General features: G+C 49.6%; 1 protein-coding gene across 1 annotated transcript in view; it reads left to right on the top strand.

Annotated features, from left to right (window-relative positions):
• Positions 1-26,163, top strand: part of LOC134928617 (meiosis-specific coiled-coil domain-containing protein MEIOC-like) — a 132,761-nt gene that overhangs the window by 77,285 nt on the left and 29,313 nt on the right. Inside the window, exon 2 of the mRNA XM_063924543.1 lies at positions 21,342-21,502. Coding sequence (XP_063780613.1) covers positions 21,342-21,502 — 161 coding nt within the window. The remainder of the gene's footprint in view (positions 1-21,341; positions 21,503-26,163) is intronic.

Below are 26,163 nucleotides of genomic sequence, written 5' to 3'. Positions count from 1 at the left end.
TCTGACTGTATGTGTGTGTGTTCTGTGTATATAGATGATGGACCCTCTCTTCTCCTTCAATGCACCCTGGCACTACCTGTCTGACTGTATGTATGTGTGTTCTGCGTATATAGATGACTGATCCTCTCTTCCTCTACAATGCACCCTGGCAGTACCTGTCTGACTGTATGTATGTATGTATGTGTGTTCTGCGTATATAGATGACTGATCCTCTCTTCCTCTACAATGCACCCTGGCAGTGCCTGTCTGACTGTATGTATGTGTGTTCTGTGTATATAGATGACGGACCCTCTCTTCTCCTTCAATGCACCCTGGCAGTACCTGTCTGACTGTGTGTGTGTTCTGTGTATATAGATGACGGACCCTCTCTTCCCCTACAATGCACCCTGGCAGTACCTGTCTGACTGTATGTATGTGTGTTCTGTGTATATAGATGACGGACCCTCTCTTCCCCTACAATGCACCCTGGCAGTACCTGTCTGACTGTATGTATGTGTGTTCTGTGTATATAGATGACGGACCCTCTCTTCCCCTACAATGCACCCTGGCAGTACCGGTCTGACTGTATGTGTGTGTGTTCTGTGTATATAGATGACGGACCCTCTCTTCCTCTACAATGCACCCTGGCAGTACCTGTCTGACTGTATGTATGTGTGTTCTGTGTATATAGATGACGGAGCCTCTCTAACCCTACTATGCACCCTGGCAGTACCTGTCTGACTGTATGTATGTGTGTTCTGTGTATATAGATGTCAGACCCTTTCTTCCCCTACAATGCACCCTGGCAGTACCTGTCTGACTGTATGTGTGTGTGTGTGTGTGTGTGTGTGTTCTGCGTATATAGATGACGGACCCTCTCTTCCCCTACAATGCACCCTGGCACTACCTGTCTGATTGTGTGTATGTGTGTTGTGTATATAGATGTCAGACCCTCTCTTCCCCTACAATGCACCCTGGCAGTACCTGTCTGACTGTGTATATAGATGACGGACCCTCTCTTCCCCTACAATGCACCCTGGCAGTACCCGTCTGACTGTATGTGTGTGTGTTCTGTGTATATAGATGATGGACCCTCTCTTCCCCTACAATGCACCCTGGCAGTACCGGTCTGACTGTATGTGTGTGTGTTCTGTGTATATAGATGACGGACCCTCTCTTCCTCTACAATGCACCCTGGCAGTACCTGTCTGACTGTATGTATGTGTGTTCTGTGTATATAGATGACGGAGCCTCTCTAACCCTACTATGCACCCTGGCAGTACCTGTCTGACTGTATGTATGTGTGTTCTGTGTATATAGATGTCAGACCCTTTCTTCCCCTACAATGCACCCTGGCAGTACCTGTCTGACTGTATGTGTGTGTGTGTGTGTGTGTGTGTGTTCTGCGTATATAGATGACGGACCCTCTCTTCCCCTACAATGCACCCTGGCACTACCTGTCTGATTGTGTGTATGTGTGTTGTGTATATAGATGTCAGACCCTCTCTTCCCCTACAATGCACCCTGGCAGTACCTGTCTGACTGTGTATATAGATGACGGACCCTCTCTTCCTCTACAATGCACCCTTGCAGTACCTGTCTGACTGTATGTGTGTGTGTTCTGTGTATATAGATGATGGACCCTCTCTTCTCCTTCAATGCACCCTGGCACTACCTGTCTGACTGTATGTATGTATGTATGTATGTATGTATGTGTGTTCTGCGTATATAGATGACTGATCCTCTCTTCCTCTACAATGCACCCTGGCAGTACCTGTCTGACTGTATGTATGTATGTATGTATGTATGTATGTATGTGTGTTCTGCGTATATAGATGATGGACCCTTTCTTCCCCCTACAATCCACCATGGCACTACCTGTCTGACTGTATGTATGTGTGCGTGTGTGTTCTGTGTATATAGATGACGGACCCTCTCTTCCCCTACAATGCACCCTGTCACTACCTGTCTGACTGTATGTATGTGTGCTGAGTATATAGATGACGGACCTTCTCTTCCCCTACAATGCACCCTGGCAGTACCTGTCTGACTGTGTGTGTGTGTGTGTGTGTGTGTGTGTGTTCTCTGTATATAGATGACGGACCCTCTTTTCCCCTACAATGCACCCTGGCACTACCTGTCTGACTGTATGTATGTGTGTTCTGTGTATATAGATGACGGACCTTCTCTTCCCCTACAATGCACCCTGGCAGTACCTGTCTGACTGTATGTATGTGTGTTCTGTGTATATAGATGACGGACCCTCTCTTCCCCCTACAATGCACCCTGGCAGTACCTGTCTGACTATATGTGTGCGTGTGTGTGTGTGTTCTGTGTATATAGATGACGGACCCTCTCTTCCTCTACAATGCACCCTGGCGGCACCTGTCTGACTGTATGTGTGTGTGTTCTGTGTATATAGATGACGGACCCTCTCTTCTCCTACAATGCTCTCTGGCAGTACCTGTCTGACTGTATGTATGTGTGTTCTGTGTATATAGATGACGGACCCTCTCTTCCCCTACAATGCACCCTGGCAGTACCTGTCTGACTGTATATGTGTGTGTTCTGTGTATATAGATGACGGACCCTCTCTTCCTCTACAATGCACCCTGGCAGTACCTGTCTGACTGTATGTATGTGTGTTCTGTGTATATAGATGACGGACCCTCTCTTCCCCTACAATGCACCCTGGCAGTACCTGTCTGACTGTGTGTGTGTTCTGTGTATATAGATGACGGACCCTCTCTTCCCCTACAATGCACCCTGGCAGTACCTGTCTGACTGTGTGTGTGTTCTGTGTATATAGATGATGGACCCTCTCTTCCCCTACTATGCACCCTGGCACTACCTGTCTGACTGTATGTATGTGTGTTCTGTGTATATAGATGATGGACCCTCTCTTCCTCTACAATGCACCCTGGCAGTACCTGTCTGACTGTATGTATGTGTGTATGTTCTGTGTATATAGATGACGGACCCTCTCTTCCTCTACAATGCACCCTGGCAGTACCTGTCTGACTGTATGTGTGTGTGTTCTGTGTATATAGATGACGGACCCTCTCTTCCCCTACAATGCACCCTGGCAGTACCTGTCTGACTGTGTGTGTGTTCTGTGTATATAGATGATGGACCCTCTCTTCCTCTACAATGCACCCTGGCAGTACCTGTCTGACTGTATGTGTGTGTGTTCTGTGTATATAGATGACGGACCCTCTCTTCCCCTACAATGCACCCTGGCAGTACCTGTCTGACTGTATGTATGTGTGTTCTGTGTATATAGATGACGGACCCTCTCTTCCCCTACAATGCACCCTGGCAGTACCTGTCTGACTGTATGTATGTGTGTTCTGTGTATATAGATGATGGACCCTCTCTTCCTCTACAATGCACCCTGGCAGTACCTGTCTGACTGTATATGTGTGTGTTCTGTGTATATAGATGACGGACCCTCTCTTCCTCTACAATGCACCCTGGCAGCACCTGTCTGACTGTATGTGTGTGTGTTCTGTGTATATAGATGACGGACCCTCTCTTCTCCTACAATGCACTCTGGCAGTACCTGTCTGACTGTATGTATGTGTGTTCTGTGTATATAGATGACGGACCCTCTCTTCCCCTACAATGCACCCTGGCAGTACCTGTCTGACTGTATGTGTGTGTGTTCTGTGTATATAGATGATGGACCCTCTCTTCCCCTACAATGCACCCTGGCAGTACCTGTCTGACTGTATGTATGTGTGTTCTGTGTATATAGATGACGGACCCTCTCTTCCCCTACAATGCACCCTGGCAGTACCTGTCTGACTGTAGGTGTGTGTGTTCTGTGTATATAGATGATGGACCCTCTCTTCCCCTACAATGCACCCTGGCAGTACCTGTCTGACTGTATATGTGTGTGTTCTGTGTATATAGATGACGGACCCTCTCTTCCCCTACAATGCACCCTGGCAGTACCTGTCTGACTGTGTGTGTGTTCTGTGTATATAGATGATGGACCCTCTCTTCCCCTACAATGCACCCTGGCACTACCTGTCTGACTGTATGGTTGTGTGTTCTGTGTATATAGATGATGGACCCTCTCTTCCCCTACAATGCACCCTGGCAGTACCTGTCTGACTGTATGGTTGTGTGTTCTGTGTATATAGATGACTGACCCTCTCTTCCACTACAATGCACCCTGGCAGTACCTGTCTGACTGTATGTATGTGTGTATGTTCTGTGTATATAGATGATGGACCCTCTCTTCCTCTACAATGCACCCTGGCAGTACCTGTCTGACTGTATGTATGTGTGTATGTTCTGTGTATATAGATGACGGACCCTCTCTTCCTCTACAATGCACCCCGGCAGTACCTGTCTGACTGTATGTGTGTGTGTTCTGTGTATATAGATGACGGACCCTCTCTTCCCCTACAATGCACCCTGGCAGTACCTGTCTGACTGTGTGTGTGTGTTCTGTCTATATAGATGATGGACCCTCTCTTCCTCTACAATGCACCCTGGCAGTACCTGTCTGACTGTATGTGTGTGTTCTGTGTATATAGATGACGGACCCTCTCTTCCCCTACAATGCACCCTGGCAGTACCTGTCTGACTGTATGTGTGTGTGTTCTGTGTATATAGATGATGGACCCTCTCTTCCCCTACAATGCACCCTGGCAGTACCTGTCTGACTGTATGTATGTGTGTTCTGTGTATATAGATGACGGACCCTCTCTTCCCCTACAATGCACCCTGGCAGTACCTGTCTGACTGTATGTATGTGTGTTCTGTGTATATAGATGATGGACCCTCTCTTCCTCTACAATGCACCCTGGCAGTACCTGTCTGACTGTATGTATGTGTGTTCTGTGTATATAGATGACGGACCCCCTCTCCCCCTACAATGCACCCTGGCAGTACCTGTCTGACTGTATGTGTGTGTGTTCTGTGTATATAGATGACGGACCCTCTCTTCCCCTACAATGCACCCTGGCAGTACCTGTCTGACTGTATGTGTGTGTGTTCTGTGTATATAGATGACGGACCCTCTCTTCCCCTACTATGCACCCTGGCAGTACCTGTCTGACTGTATGTATGTGTGTTCTGTGTATATAGATGACGGACCCTCTCTTCCTCTACAATGCACCCTGGCAGTACCTGTCTGACTGTGTGTGTATTCTGTGTATATAGATGATGGACCCTCTCTTCCCCTACAATGCACCCTGGCAGTACCTGTCTGACTGTATGTGTGTGTGTTCTGTGTATATAGATGATGGACCCTCTCTTCCTCTACAATGCACCCTGGCAGTACCTGTCTGACTGTATGTATGTGTGTTCTGTGTATATAGATGACGGACCCTCTCTTCCTCTACAATGCACCCTGGCAGTACCTGTCTGACTGTATGGTTGTGTGTTCTGTGTATATAGATGACGGACCCTCTCTTCCCCTACAATGCACCCTGGCAGTACCTGTCTGACTGTATATGTGTGTTCTGTGTATATAGATGACGGATCCACTCTTCCTCTACAATGCACCCTGGCAGTACCTGTCTGACTGTATGCGTGTGTGTTCTGTGTATATAGATGATGGACCCTCTCTTCCCCTACAATGCACCCTGGCAGTACCTGTCTCACTGTATGTATGTGTGTTCTGTGTATATAGATGACGGACCCCCTCTCCCCCTACAATGCACCCTGGCAGTACCTGTCTGACTGTATATGTGTGTGTTCTGCGTATATAGATGATGGACCCTCTCTTCCTCTACAATGCACCCTGGCAGTACCTGTCTGACTGTATGTATGTGTGTTCTGTGTATATAGATGTCAGACCCTTTCTTCCCCTACAATGCTCCCTGGCAGTACCTGTCTGACTGTATGTATGTGTGTTCTGTGTGTATAGATGATGGACCCTCTCTTTCCCTACAATGCACCCTGGCAGTACCTGTCTGACTGTGTGTGTGTGTGTTCTGTGTATATAGATGATGGACCCTCTCTTCCTCTACAATGCACCCTGGCAGTACCTGTCTGACTGTGTGTGTCTGTGTTCTGTGTATATAGATGATGGACCCTCTCTTCCCCTACAATGCACCCTCGCAGTACCTGTCTGACTATATGTGTGTGTGTTCTGTGTATATAGATGATGGACCCTCTCTTCCTCTACAATGCACCCTGGCAGTACCTGTCTGACTGTATGGTTGTGTGTTCTGTGTATATAGATGACGGACCCTCTCTTCCCCTACAATGCACCCTGGCAGTACCTGTCTGACTGTATGTGTGTGTTCTGTGTATATAGATGACGGACCCTCTCTTCCTCTACAATGCACCCTGGCAGTACCTGTCTGACTGTATGTGTGTGTGTTCTGTGTATATAGATGACGGACCCTCTCTTCCCCTACAATGCACCCTGGCACTACATGTCTGACTGTATGTATGTGTGTTCTGTGTATATAGATGACGGACCCTCTCTTCCCCTAAAATGCACCCTGGCAGTACCTGTCTGACTGTATGTGTGTGTGTTCTGTGTATATAGATGATGGACCCTCTCTTCCCCTACAATGCACCCTGGCAGTACCTGTCTGACTGTATGTATGTGTGTTCTGTGTATATAGATGACGGACCCTCTCTTCCCCTACAATGCACCCTGGCAGTACCTGTCTGACTGTATGTATGTGTGTTCTGTGTATATAGATGATGGACCCTCTCTTCCTCTACAATGCACCCTGGCAGTACCTGTCTGACTGTATGTATGTGTGTTCTGTGTATATAGATGACGGACCCCCTCTCCCCCTACAATGCACCCTGGCAGTACCTGTCCGACTGTATATGTGTGTGTTCTGTGTATATAGATGACGGACCCTTTCTTCCCCTACAATGCACCCTGGCAGTACCTGTCTGACTGTATGTATGTGTGTTCTGTGTATATAGATGACAGACTCTCTCTTCCCCTACAATGCACCCTGGCACTACCTGTCTGACTTTGTGTGTGTTCTGTGTATATAGATGACGGAACCTTTCTTCTCCTACAATGCACCCTGGCAGTACCTGTCTGACTGTATGTATGTGTGTTCTGTGTATATAGATGACGGACCCTCTCTTCCCCTACAATGCACCCTGGCACTACCTGTCTGACTATTTGTATGTGTGTTCTGTGTATATAGATGACGGACCCTCTCTTCCCCTACAATGCACCCTGGCACTACCTGTCTGACTGTGTGTGTGTGTGTGTGTGTGTGTGTGTGTGTGTTCTGTGTATATAGATGACGGACCCTCTCTTCCCCTACAATGCACCCTGGCACTACCTGTCTGACTGTATGTGTGTGTTCTGTGTATATAGATGACGGAACCTTTCTTCTCCTACAATGCACCCTGGCAGTACCTGTCTGACTGTATGTATGTGTGTTCTGTGTATATAGATGACGGACCCTCTCTTCCCCTACAATGCACCCTGGCAGTACCTGTCTGACTGTATGTATGTGTGTTCTGTGTATATAGATGACGGGCCCTCTCTTCCTCTACAATGCACCCTGGCAGTACCTGTCTGACTGTATGTATGTGTGTTCTGTGTATATAGATGATGGACCCTCTCTTCCCCTACAATGCACCCTGGCACTACCTGTCTGACTGTATGTATGTGTGTTCTGTGTATATAGATGACGGACCCTCTCTTCCCCTACAATGCACCCTGGCAGTACCTGTCTGACTGTATGTATGTGTGTTCTGTGTATATAGATGACGGGCCCTCTCTTCCTCTACAATGCACCCTGGCAGTACCTGTCTGACTGTATGTATGTGTGTTCTGTGTATATAGATGATGGACCCTCTCTTCCCCTACAATGCACCCTGGCAGTACCTGTCTGACTGTATGTATGTGTGTTCTGTGTATATAGATGACGGACCCTCTCTTCCCCTACAATGCAGCCTGGCAGTACCTGTCTGACTGTGTGTTCTCTGTATATAGATGACGGACCCTCTCTTCCCCTACAATGCACCCTGGCACTACCTGTCTGACTGTATGTATGTGTGTTCTGTGTATATAGATGACGGACCCTCTATTCCCCTACAATGCACCCTGGCAGTACCTGTCTGACTGTATGTATGTGTGTTCTGTGTATATAGATGATGGACCCTCTCTTCCCCTACAATGCACCCTGGCAGTACCCGTCTGACTGTATGTGTGGTGTTCTGTGTATATAGATGACGGACCCTCTCTTCCTCTACAATGCACCCTGGCAGTACCTGTCTGACTGTATGTATATGTGTTCTGTGTATATAGATGATGGACCCTCTCTTCCCCTACAATGCACCCTGGCAGTACCTGTCTGACTGTATATGTGTGTGTTCTGTGTATATAGATGACGGACCCTCTCTTCCCCTACAATGCACCCTGGCAGTACCTGTCTGACTGTATGTATGTGTGTTCTGTGTATATAGATGACGGACCCTCTCTTCCCCTACAATGCACCCTGGCAGTACCTGTCTGACTGTATGTATGTGTGTTCTGTGTATATAGATGACGGACCCTCTCTTCCCCTACAATGCACCCTGGCAGTACCTGTCTGACTGTATGTGTGTGTGTTCTGTGTATATAGATGACGGACCCTCTCTTCCCCTACAATGCACCATGGCAGTACCTGTCTGACTGTATGTGTGTATGTTCTGTGTATATAGATGACGGACCCTCTCTTCCCCTACAATGCACCCTGGCAGTACCTGTCTGACTGTATGTATGTGTGTTCTGTGTATATAGATGACGGACCCTCTCTTCCCCTACAATGCAGCCTGGCAGTACCTGTCTGACTGTGTGTTCTCTGTATATAGATGACGGACCCTCTCTTCCCCTACAATGCACCCTGGCACTACCTGTCTGACTGTATGTATGTGTGTTCTGTGTATATAGATGACGGACCCTCTATTCCCCTACAATGCACCCTGGCAGTACCTGTCTGACTGTATGTATGTGTGTTCTGTGTATATAGATGATGGACCCTCTCTTCCCCTACAATGCACCCTGGCAGTACCCGTCTGACTGTATGTGTGGTGTTCTGTGTATATAGATGACGGACCCTCTCTTCCTCTACAATGCACCCTGGCAGTACCTGTCTGACTGTATGTATATGTGTTCTGTGTATATAGATGATGGACCCTCTCTTCCCCTACAATGCACCCTGGCAGTACCTGTCTGACTGTATATGTGTGTGTTCTGTGTATATAGATGACGGACCCTCTCTTCCCCTACAATGCACCCTGGCAGTACCTGTCTGACTGTATGTATGTGTGTTCTGTGTATATAGATGACGGACCCTCTCTTCCCCTACAATGCACCCTGGCAGTACCTGTCTGACTGTATGTATGTGTGTTCTGTGTATATAGATGACGGACCCTCTCTTCCTCTACAATGCACCCTGGCAGTACCTGTCTGACTGTATGTGTGTGTGTTCTGTGTATATAGATGACGGACCCTCTCTTCCCCTACAATGCACCCTGGCACTACCTGTCTGACTGTATGTGTGTGTGTTCTGTGTATATAGATGACGGACCCTCTCTTCCTCTACAATGCACCCTGGCAGTACCTGTCTGACTGTGTGTGTGTTCTGTGTATATAGATGATGGACCCTCTCTTCCCCTACAATGCACCCTGGCAGTACCTGTCTGACTGTATATGTGTGTTCTGAGTATATAGATGACGGACCCTCTCTTCCTCTACAATGCACCCTGGCAGTACCTGTCTGACTGTATATATATATATATATATTTCTCTGACGTCCTAAGTGGATGCTGGGGACTCCGTCAGGACCATGGGGATTAGCGGCTCCGCAGGAGACAGGGCACAAAACTAAAGCTTTAGGATCAGGTGGTGTGTACTGGCTCCTCCCCCTATGACCCTCCTCCAAGCCTCAGTTAGGTTTTTGTGCCCGTCCGAGCAGGGTGCAATCTAGGTGGCTCTCTTAAGGAGCTGCTTAGAAAAAGTTTTTAGGTTTCTTATTTTCAGTGAGTCCTGCTGGCAACAGGCTCACTGCATCGAGGGACTTAGGGGAGAGAAGTTCAACTCACCTGCGTGCAGGATGATTTGGCTTCTTAGGCTACTGGACACCATTAGCTCCAGAGGGAGTCGGAACACAGGTCTCACCCTGGGGTTCGTCCCGGAGCCGCGCCGCCGACCCCCCTTGCAGATGCTGAAGATTGAAGGTCCAGAAACCGGCGGCAGAAGGCTTTTCAGTCTTCATGAAGGTAGCGCACAGCACTGCAGCTGTGCGCCATTGTTGTCACACACTTCACACCAACGGTCACGGAGGGTGCAGGGCGTTGCTGGGGGCGCCCTGGGCAGCAATGTATAATACCTTATTCTGGCTAAAAATACATCACATATAGCCCCTGGAGGCTATATGGATGTATTTAACCCCTGCCAGGTCTCAGAGAAACGGGAGAAGAAGCCCGCCGAAAAGGGGGCGGGGCCTATTCTCCTCAGCACACAGCGCCATTTTCCCTCACAGAAAGGCTGGTGGGAAGGCTCCCAGGCTCTCCCCTGCACTGCACTACAGAAACAGGGTTAAAACAGAGGGGGGGGGCACTTATTTGGCGATATGTATATATATATTAAAATGCTATAAGGGAAAAACACTTATATAAAGGTTGTCCCTGTATAATATAGCGTTTTTGGTGTGTGCTGGCAAACTCTCCCTCTGTCTCCCCAAAGGGCTAGTGGGGTCCTGTCCTCTATTAGAGCATTCCCTGTGTGTGTGCTGTGTGTCGGTACTTGTGTGTCGACATGTATGAGGACGATGTTGCTGAGGAGGCGGAGCAATTGCCTGTAATGGTGATGTCACTCTCTAGGGAGTCGACACCGGAATGGATGGCTTATTTAAGGAATTACGTGATAATGTCAACACGCTGCAAGGTCGATTGACGACATGAGACGGCCGGCAAACCAATTAGTACCTGTCCAGGCGTCTCAAACACCGTCAGGGGCGTTAAAACGTCCTTTTACCTCAGTCGGTCGACACAGACACGGACACTGACTCCAGTGTCGACGGTGAAGAAACAAACGTATTTTCCTTTAGGGCCACACGTTACTTGTTAAGGGCAATGAAGGAGATGTTACATATTTCTGATATTACAAGTACAGGTTGAGTATCCCTTATCCAAAATGCTTGGGACCAGAGGTATTTTGGATAACGGATTTTTCCGTATTTTGGAATAATTGCATACCATAATGAGATATCATGGCGATGGGACCTAAGTCTAAGCACAGAATGCATTTATGTTTCATATACACCTTATACACACAGCCTTAAGGTAATTTTAGACAATATTTTTTATAACTTTGTGCATTAAACAAAGTGTGTCTACATTCACACAATTCATTTATGTTTCATATACACCTTATACACACAGCCTGAAGTTCATTTAATACAATATTATTAATAACTTTGTGTATTAAACAAAGTTTGTGTACATTGAGCCATCAAAAAACAAAGGTTTTACTATTTCACTCTCACTCAAAAAAGTCCGTATTTCGGAATATTCCGTATTTCGGAATATTTGGATATGGGATACTCAACCTGTACCACAAAAAAGGGTATTATGTGGAGTGTGAAAAAACTACATGTGGTTTTTCCTGAATCAGATAAATTAAATGAAGTGTGTGATGATGCGTGGGTTTCCCCCGATAGAAAATTATTGGCGGTATACCCTTTCCCGCCAGAAGTTATGGCGCGTTGGGAAACACACCTTAGGGTGGATAAGGCGCTCACACGCTTATAAAAACAAGTGGCGTTACCGTCTCCAGATACGGACGCCCTCAAGGAGCCAACTGATAGGAGGTTGGAAAATATCCTAAAAAGTATATACACACATACTGGTGTTATACTGCGACCAGCGATCGCTTCAGCCTGGATGGGCAGCGCTGGGGTGGCTTGGTCGGATTCCCTGACTGGAAATATTGATACCCTTGACAGGGACAGTATTTTATTGACTATAGAGCATTTAAAAGATGCATTTCTCTATATGCGAAACTCTGGCATCAAGAGTAAGTGCGATGTCCATATCTGCCAGACGATGTTTATGGACACGACAGTGGTCAGGTGATGCATTCCAAACGGCACATGGAAGTATTGCCGTATAAAGGGGAGGAGTTATTTGGGGTCGGTCCATCGGACCTGGTGGCCACGGCAACAGCTAGAAAATCCACCTTTTTTACCCCAAGTCACATCTCAGCAGAAAAAGACATAGTCTTTTCAGCCTCAGTCCTTTCGTCCCCATAATATCTGCCCAGGGATAGAGGTAAGGGAAGAAGACTGCAGCAGGCAGCCCATTCCCAGGAACAGAAGCCTTCCACCGCTTCTGCCAAGTCCTCAGCATGACGCTGGGGCCGTACAAACAGGTGCGGTGGGGGGTCGTCTCAAGAGTTTCAGCACGCAGTGGGCTCACTCGCAAGTGGACCCCTGGATCCTACAAGTAGTATCCCAGGGGTACAGATTGGAAATTCGAGACGTCTCCCCCTCGCAGGTTCCTGAAGTTTGCTTTACCAACGTCTACCTCCGACAGGGAGGCAGTATTGGAAACAATTCACAAGCTGTATTCCCAGCAGGTGATAATCAAAGTACCCCTCCTACAACAAGTAAAGGGGTATTATTCCACACTATATTGTGGTACTGAAGCCAGACGGCTCGGTGAGACCTATTCTAAATGGAGTCACTCAGAGCAGTGATAGCGAACCAGGAAGAAGGGGACTATATGGTGTCCCTGGACATCAAGGATGCTTACCTCCATGTCCAAATTTGCCCTTCTCACAAAGGGTACCTCAGGTTCGTGGTACAAAACTGTCACTATCAGTTTCAGACGCTGCCGTTTGGATTGTCCACGGCACCCCGGGTCTTTACCAAGGTAATGGCCGAAATGATGATTCTTCTTCAAAGAAAAGGCGTCTTAATTATCCCTTACTTGGACGATCTCCTGATAAGGGCAAGGTCCAGAGAACAGTTGGAGATCTGAGTAGCGCTATCTCAAGTAGTTCTACGACAGCACGGGTGGATTCTAAATATTCCAAAATCGCAGCTGTCTCCGACGACACGTCTGCTGTCCCTAGGGATGATTCTGGACACAGTCCAGAAAAAGGTGTTTCTCCCGGAGGAGAAAGCCAGGGAGTTATCCGAGCTAGTCAGGAACCTCCAAAAACCAGGAAAAGTGTCAGTGCATCATTGCACAAGGGTCCTGGGAAAAATGGTGGCTTCTTACGAAGCGATTCCATTCGGCAGATTTCACGCAAGAACCTTTCAGTGGGATCTGCTGGACAAATGGTCCGGATTGCATCTTCAGATGCATCAGCGGATAACCCTGTCTCCAAGGACAAGGGTGTCTCTTCTGTGGTGGCTGCAGAGTGCTCATCTACTAAAGTGCCACAGTTATGCATTCAGGACTGGGTCCTGGTGACCACGGATTCCAGCTTGAAAGGCTGGGGAGCAGTCACACAGGGAAAAAATTTCCAGGGAGTGTGATCAAGTCTGGGGACTTCTCTCCGCATAAATATACTGGAGCTAAGAGCAATTTACAATGCTCTAAGCTTAGCAAGACCTCTGCTTCAAGGTCAGCCGGTATTGATCCAGTGGGACAACATCACGGCAGTCGCCCACGTAAACAGACAGGGCGGCACAAGAAGCAGGAGGACAATGGCAGAAACTGCAAGGATTCTTCGCTGGGCGGAAAATCATGTGATAGCACTGTCAGCAGTTTTTCATTCCGGGAGTGGACAACTGGGAAGCAGACTTCCTCAGCACGACCTCCACCCGGGAGAGTGGGGACTTCATCGAGAAGTTGTTTCCACATGATTGTGCACCGTTGGGAAGACCAAAGGTGGACATGATGGCGTCCCGCCTGAACAAAAAACTGGACAGGTATTGCGCCAGGTCAAGAGACCCTCAGGAAATAGCTGTGGACGTTCTGGTAACACCATGGGTGTACCAGTCGGTGTATGTGTTCCCTCCTCTGCTTCTCATACCAAAGGTACTGAGAATTATAAGACGTAGAGGAGTAAGAACTATACTCGTGGCTCCGGATGGGCCAAGAAGGACTTGGTACCCGGAACTTCATGAGATGCTCACGGAGGACTCAGGGCCTCTGCCGATAAGAAGGGACTTGCTTCAGCAAGTACCATGTCTGTTCCAAGACTTACCGCGGGTGCGTTTGACGGCATGGCGGTTGAACGCCGGATCCTAAGGGAAAAAAGGCATTCCGGAAGAGGTCATTCCTACCCTGGTCAAAGCCAGGAAGGAGGTGACCGCACAACATTATCACCACATGTGGCGAAAATATGTTGCGTGGTGTGAGGCCAGGAAGGCCCCACGAAGAAATTTCAACTCGGTCGATTCCTGCATTTCCTGCAAACAGGAGTGTCTATGGGCCTCAAATTGGGGTCCATTAAGGTTCAAATTTCGGCCCTGTCGATTTTCTTCCAGAAAGAATTGGCTTCAGTTCCTGAAGTCCAGAAATTTGACAAGGGAGTACTGCATATACAACCCCCTTTCTCTATCGTCCTAAGTGGATGCTGGGGTTCCTGAAAGGACCATGGGGAATAGCGGCTCCGCAGGAGACAGGGCACAAAAGTAAAGCTTTTACAGGTCAGGTGGTGTGTACTGGCTCCTCCCCCTATGACCCTCCTCCAGACTCCAGTTAGATTTTTGTGCCCGGCCGAGAAGGGTGCAATTCTAGGTGGCTCTCATAAAGAGCTGCTTAGAGAGTTTAGCTTAGGTTTTTTATTTTACAGTGATTCCTGCTGGCAACAGGATCACTGCAACGAGGGACAGAGGGGAGAAGAAGTGAACTCACCTGCGTGCAGGATGGATTGGCTTCTTGGCTACTGGACATGAAGCTCCAGAGGGACGATCACAGGTACAGCCTGGATGGTCACCGGAGCCACGCCGCCGGCCCCCTCACAGATGCTGAAGCAAGAAGAGGTCCAGAATCGGCGGCTGAAGACTCCTGCAGTCTTCTTAAGGTAGCGCACAGCACTGCAGCTGTGCGCCATTTTCCTCTCAGCACACTTCACACGGCAGTCACTGAGGGTGCAGGGCGCTGGGGGGGGGCGCCCTGGGAGGCAAATGAAAACCTTTAAAAAGGCTAAAAATACCTCACATATAGCCCCAGAGGCTATATGGAGATATTTACCCCTGCCTAAATGTACTAAATAGCGGGAGACGAGCCCGCCGAAAAAGGGGCGGGGCCTATCTCCTCAGCACACGGCGCCATTTTCTGTCACAGCTCCGCTGGTCAGGAAGGCTCCCAGGTCTCTCCCCTGCACTGCACTACAGAAACAGGGTATAACAGAGAGGGGGGGCAGAATAAATGGCAATATATTAATATAAAAGCAGCTATAAGGGAGCACTTAATCATAAGGCTATCCCTGTCATATATAGCGCTTTTTGGTGTGTGCTGGCAGACTCTCCTTCTGTCTCCCCAAAGGGCTAGTGGGTCCTGTCTTCGTATAGAGCATTCCCTGTGTGTCTGCTGTGTGTCGGTACGTGTGTGTCGACATGTATGAGGACGTTATTGGTGTGGAGGCGGAGCAATTGCCAAATATGAGGATGTCACCTCCTAGGGGGTCGACACCAGAATGGATGCCTTTATTTGTGGAATTACGGGATAGCGTCAACTCGCTTAAGCAGTCGTTTGCCGACATGAGGCGGCCGGACACTCAATTAGTGTCTGTCCAGGCGCCTCAAACACCGTCAGGGGCTGTAAAACGTCCCTTGCCTCAGTCGGTCGACACAGACCCAGACACAGGCACTGATTCCGGTGGTGAAGGTGACGAATCAACCGTATTTTCCAGTAGGGCCACACGTTATATGATTTTGGCAATAAAGGAGATGTTACATTTAGCTGATACTACAGGTACCACTAAACAGGGTATTATGTGGGGTGTGAAAAAACTACCAGTAGTTTTTACCGAATCAGAAGAATTAAATGACGTGTGTGATGAAGCGTGGGGTGCCCCGATAAAAAACTGCTAATTTCAAAGAAGTTATTGGCTTTATACCCTTTCCCGCCAGAGGTTAGGGAGCGCTGGGAAACACCTCCTAGGGTGGACAAAGCGCTAACACGCTTATCAAAACAAGTGGCGTTACCCTCTCCTGAGACGGACGCACTTAAAGATCCATCAGATAGGAGGATGGAAAATATCCAAAAAGGTATATACACACATGCAGGTGTTATACTACGACCAGCTATTGCGACTGCCTGGATGTGCAGTGCTGGGGTAGTTTGGTCAGAGTCCCTGATCGAAAATATTGATACCCTGGACAGGGACAATATTTTACTGTCGTTAGAACAAATAAAGGATGCATTTCTTTATATGCGTGATGCACAGAGAGATATCTGCACACTGGCATCACGGGTAAGTGCTATGTCCATTTCGGCCAGAAGAGCTTTATGGACACGACAGTGGACAGGCGATGCGTAGAGGAGTTATTTGAGGTCGGTCTATCGGATTTGGTGGCCACGGCTACGGCCGGGAAATCCACTTTTTCTACCTCAAGTCACTCCCCAACAGAAAAAGGCACCGACCTTTCAACCGCAGCCCTTTCGTTCCTTTAAAAATAAGAGAGCAAAGGGCTATTCATATCTGCCACGAGGCAGAGGACGAGGGAAGAGACAGCAACAGGCAGCTCCTTCCCAGGAACAGAAGCCCTCCCCGGCTTCTACAAAAGCCTCAGCATGACGCTGGGGCTTCGCAAGCGGACTCGGGGGCGGTAGGCGGTCGTCTCAATAATTACAGCGCGCAGTGGGCTCACTCGCAGGTAAATCCCTGGATCCTGCAGATAATATCTCAGGGGTACAGGTTGAAATTAGAGACAGAGCCACCTCGCCGTTTCCTGAAGTCTGCTTTACCAACGTCCCCCTCAGAAAGGGAGACGGTTTTGGAAGCCATTCACAAGCTGTATTCTCAGCAGGTGATAGTCAAGGTACCTCTTCTACAACAAGGGAAGGGGTATTATTCCACTCTATTTGTGGTACCAAAGCCGGATGGCTCGGTAAGGCCTATTCTAAATCTGAAGTCCTTGAACCTATACATAAAGAAGTTCAAGTTCAAGATGGAGTCACTCAGAGCAGTGATAGCGAACCTGGAAGACGGGGACTTTATGGTATCCTTGGACATCAAGGATGCGTATCTCCACGTTCCAATTACCCCTCACACCAGGGGTACCTCAGGTTCGTTGTACAAAACTGTCACTATCAGTTTCAGACGCTGCCGTTTGGTTTGTCCACGGCACCTCGGGTCTTTACAAAGGTAATGGCCGAGATAATATTTCTTCTTCGAAGAAAAGGCGTATTAATTATCCCATACTTGGACGATCTCCTAATAAGGGCAAGGTCCAGAGAACAGCTAGAGATGGGTTTAGCACTATCTCAAGAGGTGCTAAAGCAGCACGGATGGATTCTGAATATTCCAAAATCCCAATTAATGCCGACAACTCGTCTGCTGTTCCTGGGGATGATTCTGGACACAGTTCAGAAAAAGGTTTTTCTTCCCGAAGAAAAAGCCAAGGAGTTATCTGACCTGGTCAGGAACCTCCTAAAACCAGGAAAGGTGTCTGTACATCAATGCACAAGAGTCCTGGGAAAAAATGGTAGCTTCTTACGAAGCAATCCCTTTCGGCAGATTCCATGCAAAGGGATCTGTTGGACAAATGGTCAGGGTCGCATCTTCAGATGCACCTGCGGATAACCCTGTCGCCGAGGACAAGGGTATCCCTTCTGTGGTGGTTGCAGGAGGCTCATCTATTGGAGGGCCGCAGATTCGGCATGCAGGATTGGATCCTGGTGACCACGGATGCCAGCCTGAGAGGCTGGGGAGCAGTCACACAGGGAAGAAATTTCCAGGGAGTGTGGTCGAGCCTGAAAAAGTCTCTTCACATAAGCATTCTGGAACTAAGAGCAATCTACAATGCTCTAAGCCAGGCGGAACCTCTGCTTCAAGGAAGACCGGTGTTGATCCAGTCGGACAACATCACGGCAGTCGCCCATGTAAACAGACAGGGCGGCACAAGAAGCAGGAGGGCAATGGCAGAAGCTGCCAGGATCCTTCGCTGGGCGGAGAATCACGTGATAGCACTGTCAGCAGTATTCATCCCGGGCGTGGACAACTGGGAAGCAGACTTCCTCAGCAGACACGACCTTCACCCGGGAGAGTGGGGACTTCATCCAGAAGTTTTCCACATGCTATTAAACCGTTGGGTAAAACCAATGGTGGACATGATGGCGTCTCGCCTCAACAAAACACTGGACAGGTATTGCGCCAGGTCAAGAGATCCGCAGGCAATAGCTGTGGACGCGCTGGTAACACCTTGGGTGTACCAGTCGGTATATGTGTTTCCTCCTCTGCCTCTCATACCAAAGGTATTGAGGATTATACGGCAAAGAGGAGTAAGACTAGTGGCTCCGGATTGGCCAAGAAGGACTTGGTACCCGGAACTTCAAGAGATGGTCACGGACGATCCGTGGCCTCTACTTCTGAGAAGGGACCTGCTTCAGCAGGGTCCTTGTCTTTTTCAAGACTTACCGCGGCTGCGTTTGACGGCATGGCGTTGAATGCCAGATCCTAAAAGGAAAAGGCATTCCAGAAGAAGTCATTCCTACCTTGATAAAGGCAAGGAAGGAAGTCACCGCGAAGCATTATCGCCGTATTTGGCGAAAATATGTTGCGTGGTGCGAGCAGCGGAGTGCTCCGATGGAGGAATTTCAACTGGGTCGTTTTCCTACATTTCCTGCAATCAGGATTGTCTATGGGTCTCAAATTGGGATCTATTAAGGTTCAAATTTCGGCCCTATCAATATTCTTCCACAAAGAATTGGCCTCAGTCCCTGAGGTCCAGATTTTTATCAAAGGAGTACTGCATATACAGCCTCCTGTGGTGCCTAAGGTGGCACCGTGGGATCTAAATGTAGTTTTAGATTTCCTCAAATCCAATTGGTTTGAACCACTAAAGAATGTGGATTTGAAATATCTCACATGGAAAGTGACTATGTTACTGGCCCTGGCTTCGGCCGGGAGAGTATCTGAACTGGCGGCTTTGTCTTATAAAAGCCCTTATATAATTTTCCATTCGACATAGGGCAGAGCTGCGGACGCGTCCGCATTTTCTCCCTAAGGTGGTATCAGCGTTTCACCTGAACCAGCCTATGGTAGTGCTTGCGGCTACAGACGACTTGAAGGACTCCAAGTTGTTGGACGTTGTCAGAGCCTTAAAAATATACATTTAAAGGACGGCTGGAGTCAGAAAATCTGACTCGCTGTTTATACTGTATGCACCCAACAAGTTGGGTGCACCTGCTTCTAAGCAGTCGATTGCTCGTTGGTTTTGTAACAAAATTCAACTTGTACATTCTGTGGCAGGCCTGCCACAGCCTAAATCTGTTAAGGCCCATTCCGCAAGGAAGGTGGGCTCATCTTGGGCGGCTGCCCGAGGGGTCTCGGCATTACAACTCTGCCGAGCAGCTACGTGGTCAGGGGAGAACACGTTTGTAAATTTTTACAAATTTGATACCCTGGCAAAGGAGGACCTGGAGTTCTCTCATTCGGTGCTGCAGAGTCATCCGCACTCTCCCGCCCGTTTGGGAGCTTTGGTATAATCCCCATGGTCCTTTCAGGAACCCCAGCATCCACTTAGGACGATAGAGAAAATAAGAATTTACTTACCGATAATTCTATTTCTCGGAGTCCGTAGTGGATGCTGGGCGCCCATCCCAAGTGCGGATTATCTGCAATACTTGTACATAGTTATTGTTAACTAATTCGGGTTATTGTTTAGGAAGCCATCTTTCAGAGGCTCCTCTGTTATCATACTGTTAACTGGGTTTAGATCACAAGTTGTACGGTGTGATTGGTGTGGCTGGTATGAGTCTTACCCGGGATTCAAAATCCTCCCTTATTGTGTACGCTCGTCCGGGCACAGTACCTAACTGGAGTCTGGAGGAGGGTCATAGGGGGAGGAGCCAGTACACACCACCTGACCTGTAAAAGCTTTACTTTTGTGCCCTGTCTCCTGCGGAGCCGCTATTCCCCATGGTCCTTTCAGGAACCCCAGCATCCACTACGGACTCCGAGAAATAGAATTATCGGTAAGTAAATTCTTATTTTTGTGCCTCCAGTGGCACTGTGGGATCTCAACGTAGTCCTGGGATTCCTAAAATCACGTTGGTTTAAACCGCTCAAATCTGTGGATTTGAAATATCTCACATGGAAAGTGACCATGATGTTGGCCCTGGCCTCGGCCAGGCGAGTGTCAGAATTGGCGGCTTTGTCTCACAAAAGCCCATATCTGATTGTCCATTCGGACAGGGCAGAGCTGCGGACTCGTCCCCAGTTTCTCCCTAAGGTGGTGTCAGCGTTTCATCTGAACCAGCTTATTGTGGTACCTGCGGCTACTAGAGACTTGGAGGACTCCAAGTTGCTAGATGTTGTCAGGGCCCTGAAAATATAGATTTCCAGGACGGCTGGAGTCAGGAAAACTGACTTGCTGTTATCCTGTATGCACCCAAAAAACTGGGTGCTCTTGCTTCTAAGCAGACGATTGCTAGTTGAATGTGTAGTACAATTCAGCTTGCACATTCTGTGGCAGGACTGCCACAGCCAAAATATATAAATGCCCATTCCACAAGGAAGGTGGGCTCATCTTGGGCGACTGCCCGAGGGGTCTCGGCTTTACTACTTTGCCGAGCTGCTACTTGGTCAGGGGCACACCCTGGCTGAGGAGGACCTGTAGTCATCTCACTCGGTGCTGCAGAGTCATCCGCACTCTCCCGCCCGTTTGGGAGCTTTGGTATAATCCCCATGGTCCTGACGGAGTCCCCAGCATCCACTTAGGACGTCAGAGAAAATAAGATTTTACTTACCGATAAATCTATTTCTCGTAGTCCGTAGTGGATGCTGGGCGCCCATCCCAAGTGCGGATTGTCTGCAATACTTGTACATAGTTATTGTTACAAAAAAATCGGGTTGTTATTGTTGTGAGCCGTCTGTTCAGAGGCTCCTACGTTTGTCATACTGTTAACTGGGTTTAGATCACAAGTTATACGGTGTGATTGGTGTGGCTGGTATGAGTCTTACCCGGGATTCAATATCCTTCCTTATTGTGTACGCTCGTCCGGGCACAGTATCCTAACTGAGGCTTGGAGGAGGGTCATAGGGGGAGGAGCCAGTGCACACCACCTGATCCTAAAGCTTTAGTTTTGTGCCCTGTCTCCTGCGGAGCCGCTAATCCCCATGGTCCTGACGGAGTCCCCAGCATCCACTACGGACTACGAGAAATAGATTTATCGGTAAGTAAAATCTTATTATATGTGTGTGTATTCTGTCCTGATGACTGACCCTCTCTTCCTCCTGTCAGGTGGACTGCATGATCCAGAGCATGGACCATCCTCTACTCTCGCAGTTTGTGAATGGGATTACCAGCGCTGTCCCACCTCCCCAATCCAAGCTGTACAGCAGCTGGTCTGTGTGTGAGGACGATGCAGGGACGCCCTCCATACCGGACTGTAAGGAAAAAAGGTAATTATACTACTCTTTCTACTTCTAGGTGTTTTTTACACTCCTCCGGAACACACTGCATTTTTCCCTTGCCCTCTATTGGATAAACTTTTAATCTTTATAGTGAATAATTTGCCTAATTTCATGTAAAATGTCTGTACTGTAAAATAAGACAATAAATTTAGTCAAAACAAGACCTCTACTTACGCTGGGCACAGACTTGTCCAATTCTCATCCAGTCTGACCTCGGCTCTAGCAGACATTGGCAGAGTGTGTACACTGACGGCCTCTTGTTTCATCCAATCCTGCTATTGTCAAAAGATTTTGAAACCTGTTGAAAAATCAGGAGACCCGATCTCCAGACTCCTGTGACTGTCCAATTCATGTGTCACACAATCCTTTCAGCGGATGCCGGTCGGAGATCTGCAGCAAAACTGTACAGGTGTGTACGCATAGATTGGGTCTTGTATCTGTGATCTAGGTCTCCAGTAGGATTGTGTCAACAGTGGCCTGGAACTGGATCCAGTGATTGTGCTGAGTGAAAGAATTTTGGGTCCCAGGGACCCCTCACTTTAAAAAAAAAAAGTAGGGTCCTTCTCCATGGTTTCTGTGTCCCAGCGCATATTACGGAGGATGAGGGCAGGCAGCAGTTGGGACACTGCTGGGATCAGGTGGCAGCAGTTGGGACAGTGCTGGGATCAGGTGGCAGCAGTTGGGACAGTGCTGGGATCAGGTGGCAGCAGTTGGGACACTGCTGGGATCAGGTGGCAGCAGTTGGGACACTGCTGGGATCAGGTGGCAGCAGTTGGGACACTGCTGGGATCAGGTGGCAGCAGTTGGGACAGTGCTGGGATCAGGTGGCAGCAGTTGGGACACTGCTGGGATCAGGTGGCAGCAGTTGGGACACTGCTGGGATCAGGTGGCAGCAGTTGGGACACTGCTGGGATCAGGTGGCAGCAGTTGGGACACTGCTGGGATCAGGTGGCAGCAGTTGGGACACTGCTGGGATCAGGTGGCAGCAGTTGGGACACTGCTGGGATCAGGTGGCAGCAGTTGGGACACTGCTGGGATCAGGTGGCAGCAGTTGGGACACTGCTGGGATCAGGTGGCAGCAGTTGGGACACTGCTGGGATCAGGTGGCAGCAGTTGGGACACTGCTGGGATCAGGTGGCAGCAGTTGGGACACTGCTGGGATCAGGTGGCAGCAGTTGGGACACTGCTGGGATCAGGTGGCAGCAGTTGGGACACTGCTGGGATCAGGTGGCAGCAGTTGGGACACTGCTGGGATCAGGTGGCAGCAGTTGGGACACTGCTGGGATCAGGTGGCAGCAGTTGGGACACTGCTGGGATCAGGTGGCAGCAGTTGGGACACTGCTGGGATCAGGTGGCAGCAGTTGGGACACTGCTGGGATCAGGTGGCAGCAGTTGGGACAGTGCTGGGATCAGGTGGCAGCAGTTGGGACAGTGCTGGGATCAGGTGGCAGCAGTTGGGACAGTGCTGGGATCAGGTAGCATTTGGGGGTAGAGGGGGTTAAGGGCAGGGAGATGTTGGGGTATAGCTGTGGGTAAGGGCAGGCAGTGCTGGGGGTAGGAAAGGGAAGACAGCAGTAGGGACAGTGCTGGTGGGGTAGGGGGGCAGCACTGGATGTAGAGAGGTTATAATGGTAGATAGCAGCTTGGGCAGTACTGGTGGCAAGGAGGTGGTTAGAGACGGGCAATGCTGGGGGTAGGGAGGGTGTCCGGATAGCAGCTGTGGCAGTACTGAGGGGAGGGGGTATGGAAATATAGCAGTTGGGCACTTATTCCTCCTGCTATGAGCCCCCGGACGGATCACGGTTGTCCGCCACTAGCTTGAGCTGCAGCCCCAGCTTGTCCCTCAGCAGCCAGGTGTAGACCTCCAGCTCCCTCCTGTCCCAGGCAGTGTCCACCTCCCCGGCCTCCTGCGTGTAGAGATCTGGCTGAGGGAGTGCAGGATGCTGGAGGGGCCCGGCACCACTGACAGCGCTGCTGCAGCAGCCAGGAAAGTTTCATGGTGGGTAACTGAGATGAGGTGCAGAGCCTTGTGAGAGAGGGAGCTGGATTCTGAGGCCGAGCACAAGGGGAAGGATGCCCGATGCAGATCTAGAGAGCGCTAGATTTAGGTGCAGCAGGCTCTGCGTCTCCACAAGCAACGGGTGATCACACCAAAGCGTAGGGAAGACCGGTCGCAGTGTCTCCAGACCTTACATGCAGCCACGAGCTGCACACACGCTGAGGGTCCCCTCACAGGAGTGCAGTCAGGATCCTGGCGTTCAGAAAACCAATGCTGGAATGCCGAACGAGGAACTGCTGCCCCTCAGGAGATGTAAGCCGTGGGGAGAGGGTTAGGGTTAAACTGTGGGGGTGGGAGGGTTAGGCTTTGGGTGGGAAGGGGGGTTAGGCTGCAAGGGAGGGAGGGTTTGGTTTAGGCTATAGGAAGGTGGGTTTAGGCACCACCGGGGAGGGTTAGGTTTAGGCTATAGGAAGGTGGGGTTAGGCACCACCAGGGAGGGTTTGGTTTAGGCTATAGGAAGGTGGGGTTAGGCACCACCAGGGAGGGTTTGGTTTAGGCTATAGGAAGGTGGGGTTAGGCACCACCGGGGAGGGTTTGGTTTAGGCTATAGGAAGGTGGGGTTAGGCACCACCAGGGAGGGTTTGGTTTAGGCTATAGGAAGGTGGGGTTAGGCACCACCGGGGAGGGTTAGGTTTAGGCTATAGGAAGGTGGGGGAGGGTTAGGCTATAGGAAGGTGGGGTTAGGCACCACCAGGGAGGGTTTGGTTTAGGCTATAGGAAGGTGGGGTTAGGCACCACCGGGGAGGGTTAGGTTTAGGCTATAGGAAGGTGGGGGAGGGTTAGGCTATAGGAAGGTGGGGTTAGGCACCACCGGGGAGGGTTTGGTTTAGGCTATAGGAAGGTGGGGTTAGGCACCACCGGGGAGGGTTAGGTTTAGGCTATAGGAAGGTGGGGGAGGGTTAGGCTATAGGAAGGTGGGGTTAGGTACCACCGGGGAGGGTTAGGTTTAGGCTATAGGAAGGTGGGGTTAGGCACCACTGGGGAGGGTTTGGTTTAGGCTATAGGAAGGTGGGGTTAGGCACCACCGGGGAGGGTTAGGTTTAGGCTATAGGAAGGTGGGGTTAGGCACCACCGGGGAGGGTTTGGTTTAGGCTATAGGAAGGTGGGGTTAGGCACCTCTGGGGAGGGTTAGGTTTAGGCTATAGGAAGGTGGGGTTAGGCACCTCTGGGGAGGGTTAGGTTTAGGCTATAAGAAGGTGGGGTTAGGCACCTCTGGGGAGGGTTAGGTTTAGGCTATAGGAAGGTGGGGTTAGGCACCTCTGGGGAGGGTTAGGTTTAGGCTATAGGAAGGTGGGGTTAGGCACCTCTGGGGAGGGTTAGGTTTAGGCTATAGGAAGGTGGTGTTAGGCACCACCGGGGAGGGTTAGGTTTAGGCTATAGGAAGGTGGGGTTAGGCACCACCGGGGAGGGTTAGATTTAGGCTGTGGGGAGGATTAGAGTTAGGTACCACACTGTTTAGGTGTCAGGATTCCCATTGCCGTTTTTTGACTGCTGGCACCCCGCCCGCCGGGATACCCCTTCACAGAATCGGACCAGTGTGTACCCAGCTTTATCTGAGGAGGAATGTAAATGTGTAATAACGTCTTTTCTCTAACGTCCTAGTGGATGCTGGGGACTCAGTCAGGACCATGGGGAATAGCGGCTCCGCAGGAGACAGGGCACAAAAAGTAAGCTTTTAGGATCACATGGTGTGTACTGGCTCCTCCCCCTATGACCCTCCTCCAAGCCTCAGTTAGGTTTTTGTGCCCGTCCGAGCAGGGTGCAATCTAGGTGGCTCTCATAAAGAGCTGCTTAGAAAAAGTTTTTTAGGTTTCTTATTTTCAGTGAGTCCTGCTGGCAACAGGCTCACTGCATCGAGGGACTTAGGGGAGAGAAGTGAACTCACCTGCGTGCAGGAGGGATTTGCTTCTTAGGCTACTGGACACCATTAGCTCCAGAGGGATCGAACACAGGCCCAGCCATGGAGTCCGGTCCCGGAGCCGTGCCGCCGACCCCCCTTGCAGATGCCGAAGTTGAAGAGGTCCAGAGGTCCGGAAACAGGCGGCAGAAGACTTTCAGTCTTCATAAGGTAGCGCACAGCACTGCAGCTGTGCGCCATTGTTGTCGGCACACTTCACACCAGCGGTCACTGAGGGTGCAGGGCGCTGGGGGGGGCGCCCTGGGCAGCAATGTATAATACCTTTTTCTATGGCTAAAATACATCACATATAGCCCTTGAGGCTATATGGATGTATTTAACCCCTGCCATATATCGCAAACTCCGGGAGAAGAGCCCGCCGTTTTAGGGGGCGGGGCCTATTTTCCTCAGCACACAGCGCCATTTTCCTGCTCAGCTCCGCTGTGAGGAAGGCTCCCAGGACTCTCCCCTGCACTGCACTACAGAAACAGGGTAAAACAGAGAAGGGGGGCATATTTTGGCGATATTTTTATATATTAAGCGCATATAACAGAAACAACACCTTTTAGGGTTGTTTATATACATTTTTATAGCGCTTTGGTGTGTGCTGGCAAACTCTCCCTCTGTCTCCCCAAAGGGCTAGTGGGGTCCTGTCTTCGATAAGAGCATTCCCTGTGTGTCTGCTGTGTGTCG

This window comes from Pseudophryne corroboree, chromosome 5, assembly GCF_028390025.1.
Source record: "Pseudophryne corroboree isolate aPseCor3 chromosome 5, aPseCor3.hap2, whole genome shotgun sequence".
In the NCBI taxonomy this organism is placed as follows: Eukaryota; Metazoa; Chordata; class Amphibia; order Anura; family Myobatrachidae; genus Pseudophryne; species Pseudophryne corroboree.
Note: the sequence above shows the minus strand (reverse complement) of the source record. Positions and strands in the feature narration are given on the sequence as shown.